At 40.6% G+C, this 27624-nt stretch overlaps 1 protein-coding gene across 1 annotated transcript in view; it reads right to left on the bottom strand.

Moving 5' to 3' along the window:
• Positions 1-27624, bottom strand: part of osbpl5 (oxysterol binding protein-like 5) — a 50160-nt gene that overhangs the window by 13589 nt on the left and 8947 nt on the right. Inside the window, exons 2-6 of the mRNA XM_053319539.1 lie at positions 16689-16750; positions 2404-2559; positions 2152-2225; positions 686-766; positions 216-317 (exon numbers count right to left, since the gene is read on the bottom strand). Coding sequence (XP_053175514.1) covers positions 216-317; positions 686-766; positions 2152-2225; positions 2404-2539 — 393 coding nt within the window. The 5' untranslated portion in view covers positions 2540-2559; positions 16689-16750. The remainder of the gene's footprint in view (positions 1-215; positions 318-685; positions 767-2151; positions 2226-2403; positions 2560-16688; positions 16751-27624) is intronic.

Below are 27624 nucleotides of genomic sequence, written 5' to 3' on the forward strand. Positions count from 1 at the left end.
CACATTCTGAGCTGTAGAATTGTTCCTGAACTGCAAAATGTGTTGTAACATTGAATGTGCAAATTACAGCTAGGATGACAATTTGTAAAATGTGTAAATGACACACAATACAAAGTCTGAATGGTGTATTGTTGGTGTGACTGGAAAGACAAGCATCATTCTGGGTGTGAAGTTTAGCGGCTTTCTGTGTTACTGCTGAGACATTAGGCCTGCACCTTTAGCCAGTTGGACATGATGACAACACTGGGGTCCTTTAATGCGCTAAACAGCTCTTTAGTTGCCCGTTTCTTCTCTTGCCTGTAATTCTGCTTTTGGACCTGTGAAACAGAAAAAACAAAAACACATGAATGAGTCATCAGTCTTACCTGTCAGAGAGCGGATCTGAAATTGCAAACACTAGGTGGAAGCAGAGTCAAACTCATTTCGTGCCACCATCCAATTGCCTTTGGTTATCATTAACGTGATTCATTGTAGGTCATTTAAAACGCTTTGCAAAATGTTACAAATTTAAATATAATTGGAAGATATATGAAAAGGTTCTCAGATGGGTTGTGTACATGAAACCCTCCAAGCTAAGACTGACAGAGATGCTTGAGTGCTCAATTGTACATATTTAATGATTAACCCAATTACTTTTAATTGCCTAGGCAAGCATTTTCAATATAGAACAGGAAGTGATGTGTACCTTTAGAGACTCTTTCCGGGCCAGCTTCTCTGTAGGGGAGGGGCAGTCCTTCTCAAGCCCATTAAACATCCTTGACTCAGACTAGAGGAGGAAGGAGGGAGGAGAGAGGACAGTCAATTACAATGAAGAGGAGGGGAAAAGAGAGACTGCAAAGGATTTAAACTAAATACAGGAAATCATAACTATTATAATTCCTCAGCTATTTAGCTTGCCAACAAACGACTGTGCAATAAACTTAGCAGAGAACAGAAAAACAGTTATGTCATTTGCATTAAATAAAGCCAATAAAGCCATTGCCACATTTCCCATCTGTTATACTCCTGGTTTTTGTGCAGCAGGTGGGTGGCCCTTTCAATGGACAGGGCAATTTAGTAGGCAGACAGTTCTAGTGTTGTGACCACACAACCACTAGCCCTTTTTACACAGTGATTTCAAGGTGTTTGATGGTCTCAACCGATCAGTAAGTCCTGATCACAATCTCAGTGGTAAATTGTCTTGTGATGTCATTGCAATACAGTATGTAATTAGATTACCATGTGTTCTTTATGAACTAAACTGCAAGAGACTCACAATATTATTTGAGCACACGCACGCAGGCATTTAGTTGTAACCATTTGTAGTAAAAGAAGACATTTTTTACAGCATAGTACACAACTACAACCCAATATAAGTGACAATATGCAAGTGTTAGGCTTTGCTCAATATCCTACTGTCACATAAGACCTTTTAAGATGCAAGAAAAGGGCAAACAGCCAACAATGCAGCTGTGCCTGTAAATTATTCCACATATAAAATAGGCCACACTGCTAGGCGAGGTGAGGCGAAGCAACAACAGGAGAGGAGACAAGACAAAATGAGATATCCAGTTGTCCCTGGAAACATTTATTGTCTCTAATTAGTATTACTAAAAAATGGAGACAGATTGTTAGAACTAATGCAACATAAACAAGAGGCAGCGCTAGGACAATAAAAGTCTGGGTTGCCAAATAGTTAGCTTGCAGTGCTGAAGACACAGTTCCCACCATGGCCCTAACATATACAGTAACATCAATTTTTGTATGACATAACCATACTACTGCACTGCCATGGCATGACAATGTAATTTATTCCTGGTATGTTCCCGCTGTTTTATCCAAAAGGTCACTTATCTGGTTTCTATATCAAATGCACTGATTTTTTTAAACAAGGAGAAAATCACATGACCCATTTGTAAAATGCCCTGATTTTACTTGATTTCCTCTAAAAATCCAATTAAAGATTTGTGTTTTAACATATTTTCAATAAATAGAGGGAAACTCTTAAAAAGGGTGGGAGGTTGGTATAGTTATAATTCTTGTTGACATTGCAGGCTGCTAATATTGGAAGCAATCAGTGGAAAATAAATCATCAAAAGGTTGTGTGTTCACCTAATCAGTCATCTAGAGTGAGCTGTTGAGGAGCTGCCCAATCAGGAGCTGTGATCTTACCTTGCTGCCTGGTGATTGGGCAGGACTAAGTTCATTACTCAGCATGGAGAGACCGTTCCTGTCTGTCTCACTGCCTGGTGGGAACCCACAACACACAGTCACATACAAATGAGCTCAGTGTATAAACCTGCAGACAGACAATTAAAGCATCGCAATCCAAAAAGCAGCGAATAAGCAGCAATTGAGGTCTGTTGAGTTGTACGTGAGTAAATACAGTACAGAACAGGACATGGTACACTGGTGGTCTTCTACCTGGGCTGAGGCTGTAGAGGTCGTTGTCTCCTCCATAGGACAAGTTCCGGGTGAGGGAGCGGGGGTCAATTTTGGGTGGGGAAGTGGCATTGGGGCCCAGAGAAAACCTCCGTTGGAACAAACTTTCCTCCTTCATCCTGACAACCTGCTTGTCCTCTGCAAGAGGAGAAGGGAGGACAAGATGTGTGGAGGAGGGAGAAAACAGAGGGACAGAAGAGAGAATTCTGGTTAGAAGAAAATACTTTCAAGATTTTTGCATGCATGCATTCCTTCATGTGCAGATTTATAAATATTTCAGTGAAGTGACTCATCCTGTCTTTATTGCTCTTCCTCTCTTGAATCTGATCTTACTTGTTGTGTCTTCCTGCTTCACTGACTCAGAGCTCTCTAACCCCATCCTCTCTCCTCCTCTCTGTGTATCTATCAGTCTGTCTGGACCCCCGCCCCTTTCTATCTTTTCATACACCAACAAAGACCTACTGTAAGAAGACATGTCAGCCTGTCCACATTATGTCAGCCTGTCCGCATAATGGCACAGTGCATGGCAGTGACAAGCAGTTCAGACTGCACATTGTCAGTGTACATAACAAATAGCGTCTCCGCCCAAGTTCAGCCGCTCTGCCCACAGTGAGCCACTGTCCAAGATGGTGCCCCATCACCCCTACGCCACTATCCTCCCTGTCTGCCTGCGTCAACAGGCTTCAATCCACAAATTGCTGCACCCAAATGTAACCTTGTTTCTTTATACATACACTTGATATCCACAAGGATCCGTTCTACGTTCTAGATGCACATGTGAGGCCAAATGCAGCTACAGCAGATGTGTGCAGGATCAAGCTGCGACTCTGCTGCTTCAAGTTGTGATTGTGCTGCTGTTCTTAATTTAGTGAGTGAGTGGATGAGTCATATTTTTAGACCACCATGCCCACATAAAGGAAACAGCAACCAGCGACCACACAGGCACATGCATATTGTATCAGTGTCTGCACACACAGGCCTGTTTCGAGACTTTTCACAGTCTTCTGTGAATCTGTGTGTGTTCTTAATGATGGAAATGTTTTTCTTCTTTGATCCCCGGAGACACAATGACGTAGCACTTGCTTTCTTTCAGCCAGCTCAGCCTCTCTTCTTCTACCTCCGTCTCTCCTCTAGCGAGCTATGTGACTATTGACAAGTTGTGCTCTATTCATAGAATGTTATTAACGCCTGCTGAGGGTCACGGCTGTTTCCAGACAGATCATTATGCTCGTTCAAATGGGCGGTGAGCTGATCGGAGCAAATCGGAGCTGACGGTAAAACACTGAGTTTAATGGAGCGTAGCTGTTACCACCTGGATCAGTCTGGACTGCCACAGTGTGCTCTGCTTAGATCAATATAATCCTATTCATTTTCTCTCAGTGCACAATAACATACAGTAAAGACCCTCTGACTTCCAGCCTACAGAGCAGTCTCGCCAACAGGTCTTAAATTATAAACATTCGAGAACAGCATGTTACATAAAAATTCATTCATACAATGTTTTTCACAGAATGATTCATCTTTTAACCTTCCCACATATTCAGTTGCAATAGTGATTCAAGTGAAGTATGTCAAAAGTCAACATACCAGGTATCAGAGTCGTAGGAAATTAACTTTTTAAAATGTGAACATTACCAGCCACTGACAGATAAATGTTAAAATTAATCAGCCAGTCAATAGTAAAACTGACATCAACCAGCCACATTGATATTTTACCAGTGTTTGGCTGGTGTGTGGTGCTAATTTTCCACCCTGATCATAGTTCATTATAAAGCCGTGGGTTGACAATGGCCTAAACTGGAAACTGGAAACCAGGCATAGTGCTAAAGGAGTCCTGATGATTAATAAAGTGCACACTCCCTCTTCAAGTACATACATGTAGATATTAAATATACACAAGCACCATCACATCCGTATACTCGTAACACCACTCCCTGCTTTCTTGGCTTTCCACTCTCCCTCTGTGACTCATTCTTTCAACCTCCTGGCTCACTCCTTATTTCTGATCTTGCAATATATCCTGTTCTTTTCTTCTTCCTGCACTCTGCTCCTTTGTTCTTTTTAAAGACGCAGCAGTGAATGACCGAGATATGAGAGAGAAAAGGTACATTTATTCTTCCCAAAAAAGAGCCTTATTTGTCCTTGTGGGGCAGGTCTAAAAATAGCATTTTGCTACTGCAGTGCATGTGTGCATGTGCAGTACAGTGCAGAAGCTTTAGCATTGCACAACCGTAAAAACAATGGGCTGGCAAACTGCACACACACACACACACACACACACACAGAATTAGTACCACTTACAGTACAAGCCCTGGGGTGGGTCAAGATATTGTGGACAGACATGCAGACTAACAGGACAAACCAATCACAGCTGGTCCTCACAGCTGCAGGGCGGGATTCATTGGGGGAAGAAGAAAAAAAAAGAAAAAAAAAGACTGACTACTGTGTGTATGAGCATATTACGCAGTCTAGACCAAGCATGGGTGTGGCGTCCACACATGCTTAATGGGTTTGTGTTGTGAGTGGGCCTGTCAGTTGAGGATATATGGAGGATATGCCAACAGTGTTTGTAGAGTGACGCAAACGTAAAAAGATGAATGTGTGGATGTGCATACGTGACCGTGTGCATGCTGCTGCTGCTGACTCAAGTGAGGATTAGACATGTACATGATGCAGCGCCAAAAGAGAGAGAAAAAAATACTCTTTTCTAACTAGTGGATCCCAGCAGCAGAGCATTACTGGCAAACATACGACATGCAAGAGAACACAAACACACCTAGACACCAGCAGTGGCACTTAAGATTACTGGCAAGCTATATCAGAGGTACAGGAAAATATTGATGTTTGAAAGAAAAGCAAAGCAGAAAAATGTCGGCATCAGTTCACCTCTCATAGCAAAATGCTGGTGGGCTCTAAAGTGTTAAATGCTGACGAGTTTCCAACAGCCACTCTAACATTACACCAAACCAAAACAAATGAACTCCTGTGGCTTCAGTCTGTGGGAGGTCCCAGTAACACACTGCACTTCTGCTGTTCTACCTGTGGTACTGAATCTACGTAGTGCTTCTGCATGAGTGAATGAATATAGTGTTGTAGTTACTGTGGATCAACAGGTTTAAGTGATGGTATGATTTTATTTAACACGCTGCAACTTCTTCATAAAAGCAAATGTCTGTTCTTTTCAACTTTCTCTAAATAGATTTAACATACAACCTATCTTGAATGCTGTACTGCCTAAGTTTAAGATACAAGTGCACAGTTGAAACTAAATGAAAACCCACTGAAGTGTATTCATCATGTCCTGATATAAACTTTGGCTGACCTCTGAGGTTAAGAAGTGCAGTGTTGGCCTTCACAGAAGTAAGAGGACAAGCAGTGTGTGTAACAGAGAAGGTGCCAATGTGAGGGGAAACATAACTTGGCATTAACATCAAAAGGACACTGAAATATATCAGTGTGGCCTGAATAAAACAGATAAAAGCTAGAAATTAAGCATATATACTGACACTAGCAGAAGCATTGAAAGAGAGAGTTTTTTGTATGTCACATTGGTTTAATATATTGAAAACAGAGATGTGAGCAACATATCCAGTGAGAATCCATATAGAAATATAAGCACCATTTTTATTGGTCTAAAGCAGCCTTTCTACCCTTTAACTGACCTCATTAACACTGAAAAACAGCATGCAATCGCACTGGCTTTCACCGTTCACTGTACACAGCACCTGAAGTTCACAAAGATAGTCTAACACTAACTTCATCCCCCGCAGTCATGCTACACAGAAGTTGGGCTAATATTTACCCAACGATATGAACATCTTGTGGAAAAGATAACAGCTAAGTAGCAACGCTGGGTCAGTCAATAACACACATTCCTGTGTCACATATTAACCTTTAACTTTGAGGAGAAGGACAGATAAAACAACAACGGCAAAAGTGTCTGACCCACAGTTACCTTGTCGAGGTAACCATGGTCCTCGTTGTCACATGGGACATGCACCTTTTTAGTTATCATAATACTAACGGGGAGAAGGAAGGAGGGAAAACACAGGGCGGTGTCTGGAAGGGAACATGTTGACATGTTGAAACTTGTATATTGTTAATATGCTTGAATGATCTGACTGGCATAAATCTCTCTCTGGGAAACATATGGCGTGAGTATAGATGTACTGGCTGATAGTAATCCTGGTTGTAATGGGGGGGGGCAGTTTTATGTTAGTTCAATGAAGCCCTTAAAGTGTCCGCAGCTCCAGGATCTTTTTTAGGAAAGCAATAACATATTAACTCAATCCATAACTCAATTTCTACAACAACAACAACAAAAAAAGAGAATCTGGCTGAGTCAGTTTAATAGAATCAAAATACATACAGTCCATATTGGAGCAGAAGGAAGCATGTTATCCTGCTGGGGTTAGCTAGGCAGTAACACAAAGTCTAATTCTACAATAACACAGCTAAATCTGAAAAAGTCTTTTCCTGTCTGTTTTGTTCTTCCATTCAACCCAAGCAGAAGTTTGTCAAACCCTAAATCTGTTTATTTAGAAAACAGTCCCAGTTGATAAATCTGGAGGTCTCATGCTTCAGTGGGAGGGGAAAGGAAAGCTTCATCAAAATGTACTCTGAGGTGGTGACATTATAATGCAAACTTTGTGTTTGTCTTCAACTTTCACTGTCATTGCTGATTTTCAATGCAGATGAAGCTGAATTCAAGCACTGTTATTATCCTCTATTTATGATTGTGTTCAGATAAAAGTGACAAGATTAGCTGCCTCCATGAAGCATTGCACAGGAGCTACTGTGGGTGGACAAGTGGCATGTGAGGGCTGAATTCAAGTCCCTTTTCTGTATTGACAGTGACAAAAGAAAAAGAAAAAAATATGTCAATAAGAATAACAATATAAATATCAATAAATTGTGTGTTTGGCTATCTTGAAACACACTGATTACAAGTGAGACCAAGCAAAGAACTCCTGCTGTGTTTAAATACAGCTAGTCAAAGAATAGTACTTTTTAACTATAACCAGTCTATAAAAAGGAACCTAAACTAGATGTCAGTTATTTTTACAGCTGACTGACAAACTGGCTCCCCTCACTTCACTTACTGATTTTCTGATGTTTAACAGTAGCTCTTACATCTCCTTAACTAGTTTGCTATGCTTACTAGCAGCATCATGGTGAATCTATTCTGCACTTTGAGGAAAAACTACGCAACTTGTGGCCCATCTAAAAGCTCTTTTTTCACCTAAATGGTCAAATTTTTAAAAAAGAAGGTGGGTTAAAGAGTGAGTAATAATCTTGATCATATCCACTCTGAGAATGTCCGTTTCAAAGGGAGTTTATGTTAAGAGAGAGCACACAAGGTTGCTCCCTGCGCAAACATCTGCACGTGTGACAGATAAGTGACTGTCAGGCACAAATGTGGCCTTGACATATAAAGTCTACCGTGTGTACGTATGTGTGTGTCTACATGTGTGCTCAGTTTGTGTATAAGAGTGTGAGAGCTCTGCAGTAATGACAGCCAGCATCAAGCCAGCTGTTCATAATATGATGGCACAGATTAAATCCAGACACTTCCATCCTTGAACCACTTCATCTATCCTTAACCCCCCCTCCCATCTCCAGTGACGACAGGACTAATGGATGCCCACATGACCTAGATATACACCAATAGACTGTTGCCAAGCGTAGTATGTGCATTAACAATGAACACTGAAACATACAGTACATGGTGGGAGACACAAGGGAGAGAGACAAGAGACATATACATACGTTTGTTCTTCCATTTGCTCATGTGCAGCGCATTTCACCCGCTGCTCCTTCTACTGCAGGACTACTCACATACCCTGTTTCCATCTTAGCAATGTGCACACACACTGGATTATTTATGCAAAGGATTCATTTTTTAATTTCTCATCTCTTGCTACATCCTGTGTGGCATAAATTCTTAAAAACACAACTGAAAAATGAGGAAAAGGCAGATGCTAGCTATATTCTTTTTTCCAAATACAGCCACTATCATCGATGAAAATAAGGAAAATAAAACTTATTGGTGCAAAATATTCACATTAAATAAAGAAAAAATATTATATATGTATGAACTAACTCAAACACAATTACTGTAAAAATTGATTCCATTTTAATCTTTTAATTGAAGACTATGGGTTTCCCAAACTAAGTGCAACACTAACACATCAGTTTAAAAAAAAAAATCTAGTCAAGAAATCGACAAAGCCGCCCACACTTACATGCTGTTCAGTTCAATGACATTACTCAGTCAATGACACAGTAACACTTGTCCACAGTGACTTTCAGCAAATAAATACAGCTTCCATGACGATAGAAATATTCTTAGTGTACACAAGAGGGTCACAGTTCCACCAACTTGTGTTAAATAACCGTAGTACAGATAAATACTTGGAACCAGTTTCCTTGTCGGAAAGAACATGAAAACAAGCACAACTAGGTCTACTGTCACTGTTAAAGAAAAGGAGACGCATGCGCTAATTTTGTGACACTCTGTGGGAGGCTGTGTGGTTTAGTTCCTCTATTTTTGGTCTTGCCGGGGGTGCAGGTATATTTTAAGGAACTCACATGGAAAAAAAGCCTTCCAGCCCAACTTCCAATTTGATCCGACTCTAAATAGGAAACCCCCTTTGTTGTTCGGGACTGTGGTAGTCCAGAGCCATGGCAAACCTCCTCTGTCCCCTGTAAACCCCAGATCTCCACCCTGTTCTACAAAGCATGTTCCTCCCTTATGCTGTAGTAATATCAACAATTATACAGCACGTAGCCATTATATCCCCATCTATTCATTTTCTTCAAGGTCTTGCTTCATCTGGTGGAGCACTGAGAGGAAAACAGCGGGACTCAAGATTAGTCATCTGTTCCCTGTGCTTCAGGATAGACTGGCAGGAGACACAGCCTCCCTTAGTACACACAGACACTTTCTGAAAACAGAGGCTTCTGTCAGGGAGAAGGAAAGAGTAAGGTAAACATAGCCTGAGACCCAGAAGTCCCTACAAGGGGGTGGGAAATGAAGACAGTCTGGTTGAAGCTGAGGGTGAGAAGTTGGTGCAAAGATAAACCGATAAAGGACTGTAAGCACAAACTGGGAGATATGGGTATGTCGATACAGAAACACACATCCAAACCAAATAATGGGTTTCAAAAATGAGATCTTCAAGTCTGTCTCTATCTGCCTGTATCTGTGTAACCTCGTTCTCTCATCTCGCTCACCGACAAATACTTTCAGTTTATATTCCTGACTGTTTTGATAAAATAGTCATGCACACCTTTCTTAATGAAACTGAAATTAGGCCTGTTAATATGGTCCAACTTCCTGAGACCGCAGAATCCAATATGAGGGTAAAAAACGCTGCCTCATGTCAGATTAATTATTATACATGGACCTGCTTGATTTTGAGGTATCACATTCTCTAACTAACAACAGTCACAACACTATCTGGAAGAAAGGCAAAAATGAACAAGAGAGCACTTATTTTCAAAGGTTTCAGACTTTGAGAAAAGATTTGTGCTTCAAATTTGTTCACATTTGTTTTCATAAAAGAGACATTTTATTAGAGAGCAGGAGAAGCCAGCTGACTGTCTGGATAGTTGGATCCAGGCCAAGGGGGGCTTTGTGTGAGAACCAGACTTAAGCAGACCCATCCAGGCTGATAGAAGTAGGCCTTGCAGTGGTGCCAGGCATGGCCCCTTTATTTACATACAGATGCATCAACACACAAGTGCACATGCAGGTCTACACACATACAGGCACTCTCTGAGAAGTACCAGAGGACCTGCATACTGTAACATATCCTCCCTTCTTTAAAGACACTCTTAGCAAAGTGCCACTTTAACACCACTGAGAAGCCTTTCAGTGCACATAAACGGATACACAGACACAGACCGAGCAGCACTTGCTACATGAAGATCAGCCCGCACACCGATTAACACATACAGTACACGCAGACCTTTAGCCACTAAATACGTTGTGGCCGAAGATTAAAGACGTACTGGGGAATTTCTGGTCAACAAACACGGTGATGAATCAAGTCATGATTTATGACATCTCTCACTTTTGATATGTTCCAACCCTTCAGACTATCAGCTGTTTCCATCCATTTTCATACCATATTACATAGACTTGTATTTATTTCTTACCTTGCACAAAAGCTTAGCCTAACCCAAACAATAACCATTGACCCAAAAATCAGCTTTTCCAAAATTGGGGACACGGCTTTTGTCCTCACTTAGGTGGTCAACTAAGTGTTGGACTAAGTGGTGGTAAGTGTGAAATTTCTCCTCGAATGTAGACACACGCACATGCTTGTTAATGGAATCAATGGGTCAAATTTGAATTGTGGTTTCAATCAGTGCTACACACACTGTGCAGGACTAGTTTACAATATAAATGATCTTTCCATCAATAATGAGACTAGAAAAGAAGTGGATTGAGAAGACAAAGCTGGAGATGGGACATTCAGAAACAAACAAAGTAGCATACAAAGGAAAGTGGGCTGGTAACATCAAACCAGATGATGTTGATCTCCTGCCTTGCTGGGGAAGTCTAATTGCGACAGGTACAAAGGTACAGGTATAAACATGTACAAGGTCTTCACCACCCTTTTAATTATTCTTTAATCTAACAGCTGTTAAAGCACTTAAACAGCAATGAGGAAGAAGCTTGGGTGTTATTGCCAATTGACTTTGTATTTACAAACACCACCTCCAGCTTTCATTGTGTATGTGCTGAAGAGTATTGCAAGATGTTGCTAAAAAGTAAGAAGCACTACAAGAAAACTCTTAATTAAATAATGGTGAAACTGGAATATACATCATCTTCATCATCTTGGTAATGCAAAGCTATGTTCATATGCCAAAAGAGCAATTTCTTTATGAAAAAATAAAATGGAGTTTGACAGCAACAATTAATTTCCCGCCGAAGGCAGCCCACTGCCATATCGACCTTCCTTTTAGCTCTAAATACCACTCCTGCATTTCCACTCGAAAATCCGGAAAAATCAAGGCATGAAAAAGCAATGTAACAGCCATTTTCACTTACTGCATTGCAACTTGAATTATATATAGCCTAAGGGTGATGCAAATTAGATTCCTTCTCTCGCTCAACTTCAAGTAACTGCAGCAATTTGAAGACCTTGTTACATCTCTTGACAAGGCCTTTTTATAGGGCTGAAAACCTCTGTGGCAGAAAAGGGAATAATAAGCTGTGCAGGTTGCACAGAAAGATAAAGATAAAATAAGCCTGTGCCTGATTAAGCTGGCACAGGCTACAGGCTAGAAGACTAAGTGTGGTCCTCAAGGGAATGAGGGTGGTGAGGGCAAGAGCTCATCTGTCTGTCTGCTGGATACAGGAGGTGTGAGGGGCAGGGAGGAGAACATCTGCCAGCAGAGACCTGCAGGCTGCTTATCCTGACTGGACAGAGGGATGGTCATTTAGCAAGACATAATAGATGACAAGGTGTGAAATAAATGACTTTAATTAACGATTCTAAAGCAAAGGGCAGCCCAGTAGGAGGCAGAGGCGCGGAGCCCATTACTGACTCCTCAGATTGTAATATCCCATTTAATCAATGATCAGCTGCCAAATATTAATGAGTCATCACTTACAGCTTATCTAAAATTAAATTTGATTTTGGCATTTTGTCATTTGTCAAATTGATCTGTTTTAGTCTGAGCTGTCAAACACCTACACAGTAAAGTTGGGCAATATCACCTACAGTCTGATTAACTGTTACATTAAGAAACATTTACCTTTAACAACAATTAATTCAAATGATACCTTAAACACACCTTTGCACAAGATTGTCTATCCTCATTAGTTTTTTATACTGAACAATATACATACATTGTTAATTAATGCTGAATAATATTCAACATTCATTAAGACTTTAGAAGAAAAATCAGAGAGACTCTATTGCCACTATTTAAAAAAAAAACATTTGAATAACACTTTTATGGCATTATTCCATCAGCTGGATGTTTCATTTTAACACATACTTGTATAATCGACTGCTACTTCTGTAACGATCTGCTTCAGCCTCCAGACTGTGGTCAGGGAGCAAAGGGGAACCTTCTTTACACCTGTGATCCTCCACTATTTTTAGACAGTACATTTAGTTTAGTTTTGTTCAGTATTTGTACAGTGTTGAATAAAGTGTGCCCACACAACCAACCTGACACCTTTTTATGTACTAGCTCTATTTTATCTCCACCGCCCCCCCCCCCCCCCCCCCCCCCGCAACTACATTTCTAAAAACAGTTGTTTTTTTCCATCTGAATTTATTATTTATATCATTTAGTACTTTAAAAACTAGTTGAAACATGCTGACTGATTGTTGTACATGCATGTGTATAGCAGGAGTAGGCTGCTGCCTGAAAGGATGAATTCATTAATTGCATATACTGACACACAACTCTACACACAGCCACATTTAGCACATACAGACAACTTACATCTTTAGTATATTTCAACTGTCTGTGGAAATCAAATGCAATTTGATGTGAAATTTGTGGAAATAATGAGGAACTTTTCTTTGAGCTTGGTCCTGCATTATCACAATCATAAACAGTGACTGACCAATAATTCAACCTTAGCCAGTCGGTCAGTCACTGTAATTGCTTCAGTCAACACACTTTGAATCCATCCTCCCTCTGTCCTTTATCTTATGTCTATCAGACATGTTTTATTTAAATTTGACACTCTTTAAATAAAATAACAGGCAAAAAACATTTTACCTTTTCATAATGTTCAAGTTTTTTATTGCCTTCTTCCAACTAAACTGCTGCTAAGAATACTTTAAGGGCATCTGTAGGTGAGTGCATCATACAAGCAGAAGTTTTGATCAGTCTTCACTTGCAACTGCATTAGCTGAACCCATCTTCAGAAAACTGAAATCCTAGGTGAGATCAATGAGCTTCTCCTCTCCTCCCTCTAATCTCAGCATACACGGCTCCTCCAGCTCCTCTTCCCAGCAAGTAACGATGAGAGAGAGAACTTCACCCCACTTCTATAAACTGCCAACTTCTCTTATTTGGGAAAAAAGAAACTCTTAAAAAAAGAGGAAAGCTGGCTTACCACTCTGTGTTGGACTAGTGGATGCTCTCACACACGAGATGAATAGATACTGCCACAGCAAGACTTGCTCATGATTTTTTAAAACATTTAATGGTAAGCAACTAGGTCAACCTGCTAGGAGAGCAAGCTCTGCCATTTGTCCTACCAGATACTTGATAGTCGTGTCACTAACCACCCCAGTAGCTAAATTAGCGTAATGTAATGAGACTTTCTCTATAGATCTAATGTTATAATAGCCACTGTGCTGCACTCCTGCATTAACAAAATCATCTTTTTTGTTTGTCCAGCATTTTATCCTGATTAAGAATGTGCTGAAATGTTAGTAAAAATGCTCAAAACTGATCAAAGCACTTTATAAAGTTTGTCATATGAACATAAGTTTAGCCAGGATTACATCTCTGAAATGTTAACAAATGGTGTTAATAGTGCACGTTGTAGTTCTTTAGCAGCTTTTTAATTTGATTTGATTGATAGCATTTACAACACTGTAATCAACAGGGATCAAAGTAGCAGGACTGCAACGTCACTTACAGACAGAAAAGGCGTTCTTTTAGTTAAGTGAATTTTTGGCTGTGTCTGTCTGCTAATAGGAATTTTATCATTGGCCTGCACTTTCACTTCATTCTCTTCTTGTCCACCAGGGCTGATTAGCTAATGATAATTAAGGCTTTGGTCAACAGCTCAACACTTCCCACAGCCTGTCAACACTCCCTCGTTCCTTATCTACCACCTGCCCTCTTTCTGTCCCTCCGTCAGTCTCACACTGACAGACACACTGCAGCACCTCCCAGGCTTTTCAAATACACACTCTTTAACCCAACCAGTGCTAATTGCAACAACACATTAAGGTAGACAGGAGATAATGATTTTGACACATAGTAATGGCTCTACTAAAGATGCCACTTGTTGTTCTTTAAAAAGTCAGATCAAACAAATGACATTAAATGTCTTGTATTATCTAACCATGCATACAATTTCAGTTGTATTAATCAAGGTCTTAAATCTGAACCACTTAGACTTCTACTGCCACCCTAATACAATGAAGATCCATGTTTTTTGTAGTGTTATTTTTAGCTGCCATTCTGCTGTTTCAGAGACAATAAGACAGCTTTCTGCATGTCACTTATACACAGTGAGAGTCTAAGATCAAACACCAAGTCTACTCTCCAACCCTCAGGAACACAATACATAAAACATAAATGTCTCTCTGTCTCCTTCAGGGTTGATCTAATTAAATTACACTTTGCTTTGCTGATCAAAAGACACTGCTGGATACCCTATTTTCTTTGAATACAATACCCTTTGTGGAAGCTATTTAGCATTACTAACACTTCCTGTGATTTATTTGGCCTGACATCCAATTTGGACGTACTTTTCCTTTAGATTTGTTATTTCAAGGTCAGGCCCTAAACATATAATTCATCTTTCAGGGTCTGGCTACAGGCTAACATTAAGTAAAAACAAATTACAGGCTGCTAATTCAGGGTACGACCTATACATCTTGTTGTGCCATCCTATTCCTCTGACTGCATCCCTGCTCTGAAATGCTACTGCTACTGCAAACCAAGTCATACTGTTTAAATGATAAACATTAGACCCTAAAGAAAGACTACATATGGAAAGGAGAGCAGTGGTGCTATTGACATAATTTCCCATATAAGTATTTACCATGCTGTCCCTCTCTACAGCTTTTTAAAAGTAAGTCATAGTAAATACAGGCTCACTACACTCTTCTATTATCTGGCCAAATCTGTTGACCAACAGTACATTCACTTTTTAAAGTCAATGCCCAGTAAATGGACACAACAATGCTGACAGTTCACTATCAGTCAGTCAACAGAAACTAGAGACATGAACTATAAAGTATTTATTACAATTATTTTTACATCACAGTAAATCAGATACTCTGACATTGTGTGGCTTTTATGGCGGGCAAAAACAAGATATGGGTGGCCTGGGTGTGAGCTGCTGAGGACAGGTTGAGACATTTTACTTAGTTAATGTGTAACTTGCTGTTAAATCTCATATTTCTTCCTGCTGCAAACACATGCCAAGATAAATAGCTTGGGCAAGGCCGAACTCAAACATTTCCTGACTGATATGAGCGGCAAATGATGTTTTTCATGGCTACAACAGAGCTACCTTCTTGTAGCTATAAGAAAAAGCAAAGCGAGACTTCTGACTGAAATAACATGAAGACAATTTCAGGAAACCAGAAGCAGAGATGGTAAATTTATTGTGACATTTATTGTGACACCAAACATACAGTTTTACAGTAAGTGTGTTTACTTTATTTGAATATGTGTCTGCTTATTAGTGTATTAAAATGACCTGGTTTCCATCTTTTCAACCAGTGGACAGATGTGTTCTACAGCTGACTGTCTCATGTACTGTTTATACAACTAACCGACATGCATACAGACTATGGTAGACTTATCCATCCAGAAGACACAAAAATACACACAGGATGGTAGGCTGAAAAAAGAAACAGAACCTAGTCATTACACTTTAACGCAGTATGAAAGATCAACATGTACTCAGGCAAACTGCCGGTTATAGGACTTTGTGTCTCTCTGAAGTATCCTTCTGTAGCCAAATGTCCTTGTGCAACCCCAAACATTTACTCCCTTCTAACCCAAATGAATCTGACACACCCTATAAGCTGCTGATCTCAGTTCTGTCAAACATTTTCTCTTCTTTCAGGGCTGCACAGCACTCCAACTTTGCAGCACTGACACAGTTGCTCATGTATGCAGAAGTCACCAAAACACAGATGTAAGCTTTGAGGCAATTACTGATACTGAGATCAAATAGCTGTAGGAAAAAAGTAAATGATACAACCTGCCATAAAACAGAAAGTAGATCCACTTCACACCTTAAGAGACATGCCCTAATTCTCTATTCTGTTGAAAAAAAGTGAGTTATCCCTTCTGGCAACTCTGGGTAAAAATGTGTTTGCATTCATGTCAAATTTTGAGAGGAGACTGACGCCTGAGAGAAAACTGGATCACAAATTAAACAGGCACACCAATACAAGCACACATTACTTTGCACTGTTGCATGTGAATGGCACAAAACCATTCGCTTAACTGAAGCTAAAACAAATAGCCAGCCAATTTACCTGAGCGTATGCATTATTAAGACATTAAACGGTGAGAGCTCAGCTTACCTTTCACCTGAGCCGCAGGAGACACCACATCCAGAAGCCTTTGTTGGAGTAGCCTGCCTCACCTGCAGAGATAATAAATAAAAAAAGTAAGAGTAAGGTTTCACTTCAACTCTCATACAAACACATAAACTGCTTCACAAACTGTGTCCCTCCTTCCCATGCACCTCCTGGTCACACCACTGTGCTAGAGAGGGTGGAGCCCCACCCCATCCCACCCCACCATACCCAGTCCTATTTGGGAGCTGCTAACGTCTCTCTGGGTCAGTTAATTACAGCTAGTCTTCCACTAATGTAGAATTGGGGCAACATAACTACTTGGTCTTTCTATTATGGATTTAACCCAATGAAAAAATATAATTAAAAAAAGACCATTGATGGTTACAGTATAGCCAGCAGCAGTCTTAGTGTTTTTTTAATGGAAAGAAATGCTCTGTTCAGTTTGTGTTTACTGAGTCAACAGAAACACAGCAGCAGTTACAGCTAACCATACTCAAGCATTCACATGCATTCACACATGTGGAGGGCAACCACAATAATCAAATACACATCCTGTTAGGATGGGATTTCAGCACCGAGAGAGCAGGACTCTGTCGACAGTGTGATCTCCAATTTAAACACTCCCACTTCCCATTTAAGTTGAAAAATTTGACACTCATTGTAATTGTTTGTGCTAGGCATGTATTGTTAAGAGCTAAAAAATTGTGTTTTCAACACCCCATTCTGGTTTTACTTCTGTTTTCTCTTGAAATGCCTCTCAATCCTGCCAGAGCAGAGAACAATGCATTCTCCAACAGCTGGGATGTGTGATAAGCCACAAATCCAACTGAAAATACCGCCTCATGGTTTTATGTCCCTGCCAACCAGTCAAATTGCAGTTTGCATCCATGTCTGTCCAGACTTATATTTGCAGTGAAGACATTGAAAGAATTGAATAAAAGGTATTAAGGTACAGGCATGTATCAGTCCAGTGATAGTTTCCCATAAAAAACATGCTGTCTTCACGTAGACAGTAGTGCGAGAGTGTTTTGTCACGTGGTGCAACAAAAATCATCTTAAGTTCAATATCAGCAAAACCAGTGAATTTGTGGTGAAGTACTAGAGGAACAGGAGGCCCCCTGTCCTTGTTGTCATCCAGAGAGAGGAAGTAAAGAGGGTGGACTCATACAAACACTGTGGGAAAACAAAATACAAAGAAGCTACAAATTCTAAAAAGTGGACAAATCTTCAACCCGACAGCACAGAAGATCTCCACAATCACCACAGTTTCATGGTGGGGACCCAAGATTAATGTCACCAATTCAGTATCCAACCAAATATAAAATATGAGTTCCTGAGTTATGGTGTTGAATAACTGTTTTTTTGCAGAACATCATGATACAGTGAAGATGACCTTTAGAATATAAGCTGTCATCACTTCATCATTTTATCATATTAGGCATCTGTGTGAAACTTTGTCATAATTAACATGAATTCTTGAGTTATAATGAAAACATGTTTTGTGAGGTCACAGTGAACTTTGACCACCAAATTCTGGTTCATCCTTGAGTCCAAGTGGACATTTGATGCAAATTTGAAGAAATTCCCTTGAGGCATTCATGTTCACAAGTATGGCATGTACAGACAGACAAGCAACCCGAAAACATAATGCCTCCGGTAACGGCTGTTGGCACCACTGAGGCATAAAAACCAAAAGAAAATAACACACATGTCCATGTATGCAGCTGCTTGCATACACACACAAACACAGATACACAAATACTGTATAATATCATTCCCACCACTATCCCACCTCAATAACACAGGCCTGAATAAACAGTAGAGGTTTGTCTCTATGACATTTTACCAAGACCATTAAACACAGATATTTCTACTGGATCATTACCACTTCACAGGTGGGAGAACTAAACAAACTGGAAACAAATCATACATTCCAACTGCCAATTCCCAGACTTTACCAAGGTTTAAACTAACTATATGAATCCTGCATATATTTCAGCATATTTTCAGCAGTACAAAAGTGGCTTGGCATGGATATCTGAGGTTAATACCCCAGTTAATGGCAAACCAGTGAGTGTAAAATGGGCTGGGCGGCGGGGCGGAATCTGTGCCTTTAAATCCTATGGCTGAGCAAAGGAGCAAGCCATAACACTTGAGTACCTCTAACCTAAATAAGAAGTGAACTGAGAGAGAATCCCTGAGCTGACAGTGCTTGAGGGACACAGACAAAAGGAGGAGGTTGTGTGGAGGAGATGGGAGCCAAACAGCAACAGACAGACAGCAACTAGAAGAAAACTGAACGATGTAGAGTTGAGGAAAGAGGGAGCTAATTTAAAATGGACAGCAAGGGCCATGGCATACTTAAAATAAAGCAAAACATCCATATTAATTTAAATGATGTATAATTATTAATAATAATTATTATTATTTAATTATGTATTTACTTTGTCCAACAAAATAGTAGAATATGTATGAACATACTGTATGGCGTGTGTAAAAGATGCATGTAAAAAGAGTGAAGGGCAGAGGAAGATGCTGTGACCCAGAATGTGGCATGGTTTTGATGGAAGGGATCCAGGACTACACCATGTCCTCTTATACAATCCTAGCTGTCCTACATTTTGTCACTCAAGACCAGATGTTCATGTATCAATTCTGGGGACCAATTTACTGTGCAGATAAGTAAACTACATGCCATTAAAAAGTGAAACTGACATTGAGAGGCTGTGTTCTGTACTATGCTGTTCATCTCACCAAGTAACCATTAAAATATAATTTAAAACTCCTTAATGGAGAGTCCCCCTCAAATAGATCTTTAGCGCATGCTGTAATGGCTCCAGCAATAGGAAACCAATGGTTAAACTGGGCAGTTTTACAACCTGCTGTTTAAATGTATCCTCAGGTACAGTGAAGCACACAGATGGCATGAAAAATGCACAAAATCAATTTGAGACAGAAACAAATGGTCACTGTGACAGCTGATGTACAACACTATCAGTCACTGTAGCGACTGATGGGTTAGCTGAAGTCTTTAACTGTCAATTTCTATTAATAGTAGATTCATATACCTGGGCCGAATAAAATTGAGCAATGGAAAGATTAGCCAAACCTCCTGCACACTAAAAAACTACATGGTAATGATGGGTGAAACACTTCTACGTGGAAGTGTGCTCTCAATGCTTCTCCCCAAACAAACTATGTAACATTTACATCTGAACAGTGAGCTTGCCAACTTTCCTACCAAGAGATAAGACTGACTCTTAGGAAGAGTCAAGGCCACATTCTGCCAACTGATTTACAGTTGTGTCTCTGGCTCAATTAAGGGAATCAATGTGTGAATAATGACTTAATGAAACAGATTCACCTAAAATTTTAGGATGTTATGGGCTACTTTTGACCACATTTGTCAGCAATACACTCCGTTCAGGCTACCCATCTCCCTGAGAAAGCACATAGGAGTGCAGTTGTATTAGCTGGGAAAAGGGGTGAGTTACCACACATTGTCTAACATGTTTAGAATTGCGAAAGCCTCCATTTGCCTGATTATCCACAAGTTTTGCTAGGCCATGCGCCATGTCCTCAGGCCTGACCACATTAAGGGACATCAAGAAGAGGTAGCTTAATACAAGGCTTCTGAACAAGATGGGGTTCCCCCACAGTGCGCTAGAGCGATTGACAAGTCATATTCCCATATTTGCTGCTGAAGACAGTAGGTTACAAATCACATTCACACACTGTGATATGTATTGATTAACATTCACAAAGTGTTAAATATTTTCAATGCAATTGATAAAAAACTTGTTTTGTTGTGAAGAAAGTGTAATTCACTAAATATTCCAAATAAAATTATTTCTATTATCCTATCATAGTGACATTTTCAACTGTGCAGGGTTAATGTAAACTATCAACATAAAAATTGTGAGCAATGTTTAGAAAAAACTATTTTTCAATTGCTTTTTTTCAATTTTTAAAATTAAATATTTGCACACATGAATTTTGTGCCGAATGAAGGTGCAACTTGAAAACAATGAAAAGAACTCCCACACACTGTCTCACTTGCTGTTCAAATATTTATTACAACGTTTCAGTCTGTCAGACTTTCGTCAGGTGTACTATTAAGGTTTACTCATCCTCTAGAAAAAGGTAGAACAGTGGATGTGCCGAGGCCTGGTTGAGCTAGATCTTACAGGAGGGATAGTGGCTGGTTGGTTGTGTCGTCGTTAAATGGCGGAGACTGAGGTGAAGCCATGCAGAACGGATAAAGTTGTGGAAAGAATGTTGAGGCAACAGGTGGTGACCATGGGTTGTAAAGGTGTAGAGGCTGGACTAGTGCCTGATAAAAAAGTGAATATGAGGAGTGGTTTGACCTTCCAAGGAACTGTGTGAACATTGGGAACATTTTGAGCTCATAAACATTTGAGCTCAAGTGAAGCTTAGTTTCATCTGTGTTGATATCACATAGTCTTCACAGCAAAGACTTCAAGTGTTTGCATTTTGGTCTTTCTTTTCCTGCTCTTGGTAGATGTAGCTGTAAGAAAGAGGAACAGGTGTTTGTTAAAAGCGATTGTAGCAGAATCACAAGAATAATGAATATACATAAAATAATTAGGCTAACAATGGAGGGTAAAGCCAAGTAGAAAGAGAAAGGTTTGTAGTAATACTGAACAGTAATGAGATAATACAGTATTGTCAGTACAGAATACAGTGTACTAAACAGTCATGTATTTATTGGCTAACCATCCAGTTAAGCAATCAACAGTTAACTAATGATTAAACAAAAGCTAGATCAAAACAACTAAGGGTCTTTTACTTCCAAGGAACGAAGAGGTCTTATTATAATACTATAATGTAATTGATTCTACACAATGTTTTAAAATCCTCAGACATCCTGTGGTAAATAAAGTATGGGTTGGTTGGACATGAATTAAGCCTTTCATTGGAGACCTCCATAGAGTCAAAGTCCAGGCCCAACCCATATCTGAGCAACCAGTCCTATACTTTGTAAGTAGATCATAATACCTAGTAAACTGAAGATCACATTCAACAGTTCCTGATCTAAAACGTATTTGATGACTCATCATTTTCTGTGACCTTCAGGGTTTGAAGAAGCATCAATACCACAATGTAAAAGGTCTTTATGGCTACGTTTACATAATGATGGTCTGAACAGGAGACGCAAAAGTGGTGTTGCGTCTTCACTTTTTATTCCACGTTTAGACAAGCGTTTTCAGGAGGAAATATGCGTGCATACGGTGACGCAAAAGTGTGTGGAATTCGATTGGGTATGCATGCCAGGTGGCTAGGTGGTGCTGTGACAGTGTATCTATCACACAACACCGCCATGTCTGAGCGCATGCGTAGAATCTTCCTTCTTCTCTAATGTGCGCCGCGAAAACCAAAACATGGCTACCACCGGTAATAAGAATTTCGTCTGGTCAGACGAAGAAGTGGAATTATTGCTTCAGGTTACACTAGACTACAAAGCAACAAAAGGCGCAACAATGCGTGAACTGGGAGTCCTGCCAGACAAAATACACAGATATACGGACTGCATTCATAGAGCAGTATCCTACTCCCCAGACGACCAACCGAGAGGAACTGCCTATCCACATGCAACTGACGAGATCACTAAAACACAAATTTCATCCAAACTTAAAGCCATTAGGACGAAGTACAGGGATGCCGTGAATACGCAACGCAGGAGTGGCCATGGGCGAGTTATCACACTATTTTTTGATTTGTGTAACGACATATGGGGTGGGTCGCAAGGCACCACCTCTTTGGAGAATGGTATCAAGACTGCCGAGGTCAACGGCGACACTGTGGACTCTTGCAGTGAATTGAGCGTCATATCTGATCAAACTGAAGAAAGTGTCAGCCCCCAGATCCCAAGTACCCAGACCCCACTCCAGAGACGAAGAGGCCTACTTCAGGTATTGTTCAGCCTGTTAGACCCATAGACTGTCTATGGTTAGACCTAAGACCTGTGGAGTACACTTAAATATTGTAATCAAGTTCCTGTATCTACTTTGTTCCTTTTGGGGGAAACCCCTGTCAAAATTCATTCAAGGTTACTTGACATCAAACATGACAGAGCATGTATTTGTTTTAATAAGCAAGGCTTTAGAGGATGATGTTACATATGTTGTTATATTCACGACTACTGTACCTTGTTGAGTCTTTTGCAAGACACTACCTTACATCTGAAGGCAATTAGGCCTGCTTTTGTACTTCCATAAGTGGAAATGTAGAAGTAGGACTTCTACTTTTACTGGAGTATTTAAGCATCTGTATTTCTACTTTCACTGTCAATCCCAACACAGTCATCAGCTAATGAATGTTACTTTTTCTCTTCTCTTTTCAAGGCAAGGCTCGATGGCCATAGAAGCAAAAGGCTCCAGAAAAAACTTTGTGTGGATCCAGTGCACACCGACCTCGACATAAAGAGGAAGATTGCAGATATAATGGAGAAAGCTGAGAGAAGCAACAGTGCAAGGCTGGACACAATTGCATAGGCTCATGTCAGAATGAGCAAGAGTTTTGATGTCCTTGTGAGACACTTATGTCAACCTCAAGTAAACTGTGCCCCACCTATGCAGTACTACACAGCGCCAGCACATTCACTCACACCCCACCCATGGGCTCCGCACATTCATACACACCACCACCCATGGCCCCAGCACAGTCATACACACCACCACCCATGGCTCCGGCACATTCATACACACCACCACCCATGGCCTCCGCACATTCATACACACCACCTACCATGGCCCCAGCACATTCACACACAGTTCAGCAGATGGGCCCTGCACATCAATCCTCCTACAGTAGACCTTGATCTTGTGTCTTGGTAGGAAAACTGAGTTCAATTTGTTTACATTTTGTTGCACTGTTTTTGTTCAGTACCTGCCTAGTTTTACTGTTCAAGCACTTTAAGTTAATTCTTTCTCACTACCAGGCAGAGGCCCACTAGTGGGCTACAAAGTGATATGGGCTACAAAGTATGATGCATGTTAGGATAACTTTACAAAAGAATTTCATGTTTACATCATTTAGATGCGTAACCTCTGTTAACCATATTTACCAGGGTCTGTTCTGTAAGTATGACTAGGTTTGCCCTGGAGTAAAAAAAGATTGAGACTCCGTGTTTTGGTTAATATGGCACTTTATTATTCATTGCCTTGTTTGTTTTTTGAGTTTTGACTATTGCAATAAAAGCCTGAACAAGCTGATGTTGCAACACACCTGAGCTTAAACATTTTGATAATGAGGATCAACTACAGATGAACTAATAAGGGAACAAGGTGCTTGTTAGTTTAACTGAAAAAGTCCTAATGTAAATAATGCTATACTGTATGTGAATATAAAGTAGGTATACTGATCTATACAGTGTATTACAAAGTGCAGTGTTCACCTTGCTGTAGAGAATGTACAGCCAGTAGTCAGCCACCTTGGACACTGTCCACCTATGCACAGTCTTCAAATGCCATTAGGGGTCAAGGTATTTAGTGAGGATTCTCCTCACTCTCTTTCCACCTCCCTCATTGCAGTCGGTCAGGTAGGTGTTTGTTTGTGTGGGAGGCTGCAGATCCCTGTCACACTGTATGGCCTCCTGCTCAACACAGGGATCCACAGTGTCGTTCCAGGCCTCACAGTAATTGTGGAGAACGAAGCAAGCGTAGATGACACTTGGCAGGTCGGTGAGATTGATGTCCATGGGCCGTCTCAGGGCTGGAAACCTTGCCTTGCGCCGACCAAATGAGCATTCAATAACCATACGGGCCCTACACAAACAAAGTCCAAAATACTGCTCTGATGGGGTAGAGCCTCCACTTGAATATTCATTCATGAGGTAGGGGAGAAGGGGGTAGGCAGGGTCTCCTAAGAGAAAGACAGGTATGGGCTCCTCGAATGAATCTGTGAGGCACGCCAATAGCCTTTCAAATTTGTACAAATACAGAGTGCTTTACTTGTATACAATAACAATATAGTGAAGCCTACATGGGCTATAGAAAAAGCAGAAAACATTTAGCCTACCTATATTTGTGGTCGCAGACCGCTTGGACATTCAGGGAATATCTGCCTTTCCTGTTAATGAAGTCCATGGGATTGACAGCTGGCTGTTTAATGTCGATATGAGTCCCATCTACTGCCTCCAAACATTGGGGCATTCCATGATCCTTCAGGAATCCGGAAACGAGCTTCGGGCACAGTAGATGGCAACCGGAGGTACTTTGGACCAAGGTAGTCAGTTATGGCCTTGCAAGTTTGTCTGATGATAACTGACACAGTTGATCGGGATAAACTGAAAGCGTTGGCAGTTTTCCTTAGGCGCCCCTCGTCGCTTAAATAATATAACGTGCAAGCTACCTTCTTCAAAACTCCGACAGGTGCCCTCATGTTGGTAGTTTCACCCTTGATGTAAGGTTGAAGTTCTTCACTTAAACCAATAAACCGATCTTTGGACATACAGAAGTTTTCACGCCACGCATTTTCATCAGCTACTCCTTCCACAACCATCGACTAGATCTCCCAGGTCTCGTCCAAAGCCGCCTGGGTCGCCTCCGACGAATTGGTGCATCCAAAATTTGATAGAGGTAATTACAGATCCTTCTCTGTTGAGTAATACTATCTGTACATATCCTGTACATTTCATGGAAAGACTCCTGTATGTTTATTAGAGCTGCCAGAGCAGCTTGAAGGTCCAATGCATGGAAATAATCCAACATGTTTGTTTATTTCCCTGTACTGGCGCATGTATGTGACGTAAACGCATCTGAGTAATTCTTCCAACACTGCAGGTCACAGAATCTGATGGGTCACAAAATGCAGAGTAACAGTTGCTACTAGGATAAGGAAGACTTGTGACTGACTGCATACCCATAGCATTGTGCTGTCACTAATCATTCTGACTTAATTAGATTTGGGCAAAATGTACACCACTTAACAGGCCTACACAACTTTTATGCACTGACATTAGAGTGAAGGTAATGTTATCTGGGGTAAATGGCTACAACAGCTGACAGACAGCTGGTTAACCTACCTGTCTTGTCATCAATATCGTGGTCGTCAGCTGAACTTGTTCTGCTCAACGCAGTTTCAGGCTCCTCTTCCGCTGCACTGCCACAGCTGACAGCTGGGTTTATCACCCAAAACATGGTTAAGCTCACTGTAAAAATGGGCAGGTGCCCAAACCGCTTCACTACCTCGAGTCTTCAGCTTCATTAAACTTGGCTTTAAGGCTCTTCATTTTTCTCTGACACTGCAGCCAACTTCTTCTATTGCTGTGTTCAATGGTTTCTTTCTATATGTTTTCAAACACAGAACGGTTACAATATGAGTCCTCAAGTTTTGCTTGTACATGAGTGACACCCCAAATACACCTCACTGTCACTCCACTGAATACCTCTGTCGCAGTTTGTACTAACTGAGTGACTAAACAGTGCATATTTGTGACCAAAGTCGATGTCTAGTGAATTGTTCACACTGTCTGGAAAAAACAGGTCTGAATTAAGTAGGAGCAAAAGAATCAGATTTGGACCTGCAGTCTGAGAATAGCCTATTTGTCCTGCGTGTTTGTCTCAATCTTTGACTGCCTAGTTCACCAAAACTTGGACAATTAAGTGTGTACAATGGAAATAAGTGTGCAGATACTTCGATTTCTTTTGATATCAAAAACTCAAAAAGCTTTCTTCAGTAGCCATTTCCACTTCCCTCTCCATTAATTAGGGGTGTAACAGTAGACAAAATGTCCAGTTTGTATCTCAGTTTGAGGGTCATGGTTCAGTATGGTTTCAGTACAGCAGGAAAAACAAAACAGAACAAAACACGACTCTGCAGTTCAAGTACAAATTGCCAAAAGACCTGCCAAAAGTCAAAAATGAAGTCATTGTCTGTTGTGGGAGTAAGTCTTTTCAATTAATGAATGCTTAGACAAAGACCTTCATAGGGCCCTATGATTTTTCCGCGATCATGGAATTGCAGACGGAATTGCCGAATTGGCCAATTAAAACAGAATTTATTTTTAACACCGAAAATTTGTGTGGAAGAGGAACGTATGTCTGGGGAAAATTGCACAGAGGGAAGCAAATCTGGCCGGCACAACAAACCCCCTCGACACACTGAGCCCATCCCAAAACAATGTAAGTATGGTGAAGCAGCTGGCCACGGCTCTGTCTTCGTCGACAAAAAAAACTTTGAAAACTTGACACTAAAGGCCCATTTATGCTCAATGTTAAATATGGATAAGATCCGTGCTCCGCGTTCATTTCGTCTGTATTTCTGCACGTTTCCATAAAGCTTACGGATACGAACCAAACAGAGCAGTACCACCGGAAACCGTGGGGGCAGTGTTGCTGTCACTACTCGATACGTAGCACCAGCAAAACACGAAGTAGTAATAACAATGTAACTTTGTTGAATGGAGGAAAGGTTGTGCGAGTTGTTTAGAAACTTTACACATATCGTTTTTGTCTTTTATGCAAGAGGTATATTATCAATCGCTGCTCCACAGTCGCCATGTTTGTTTTTGAGTTTTTTGAGCCCCCTGGTGGATGCATTGGTTAACATCCATGCCAACGTAAAGGACGCATGGAAGTATGTGAGCAGTGACGGTAACACCGTTTGAAAAGGACGTACACATTTTCGTACGTACGTTGAGCATAAATGGGCCTTAACCCCTCAGATAAAATGGATTTTATAGGGCCCTGCCTTCATCTGCTCCTGGATCTGACAGGCTTTAATCCAAATTAATCATAGAGGCTGATATTTACCTGTTCTTAGTTATACATGGATTGTTTGTCCAGTTAAGCTGGGGCACTAAGACAAATAGACCATAAATGTTATCACCCTTCCTGCTTAAATACAGAAAAGTCAAAGGCCTAAATCACAGGGACACAAGAAAGTGAGCACTGACCTCTCATGATGGCAGCACATT

Source organism: Scomber japonicus, chromosome 5 (genome assembly GCF_027409825.1).
Source record: "Scomber japonicus isolate fScoJap1 chromosome 5, fScoJap1.pri, whole genome shotgun sequence".
Classification (NCBI taxonomy): Eukaryota; Metazoa; Chordata; class Actinopteri; order Scombriformes; family Scombridae; genus Scomber; species Scomber japonicus.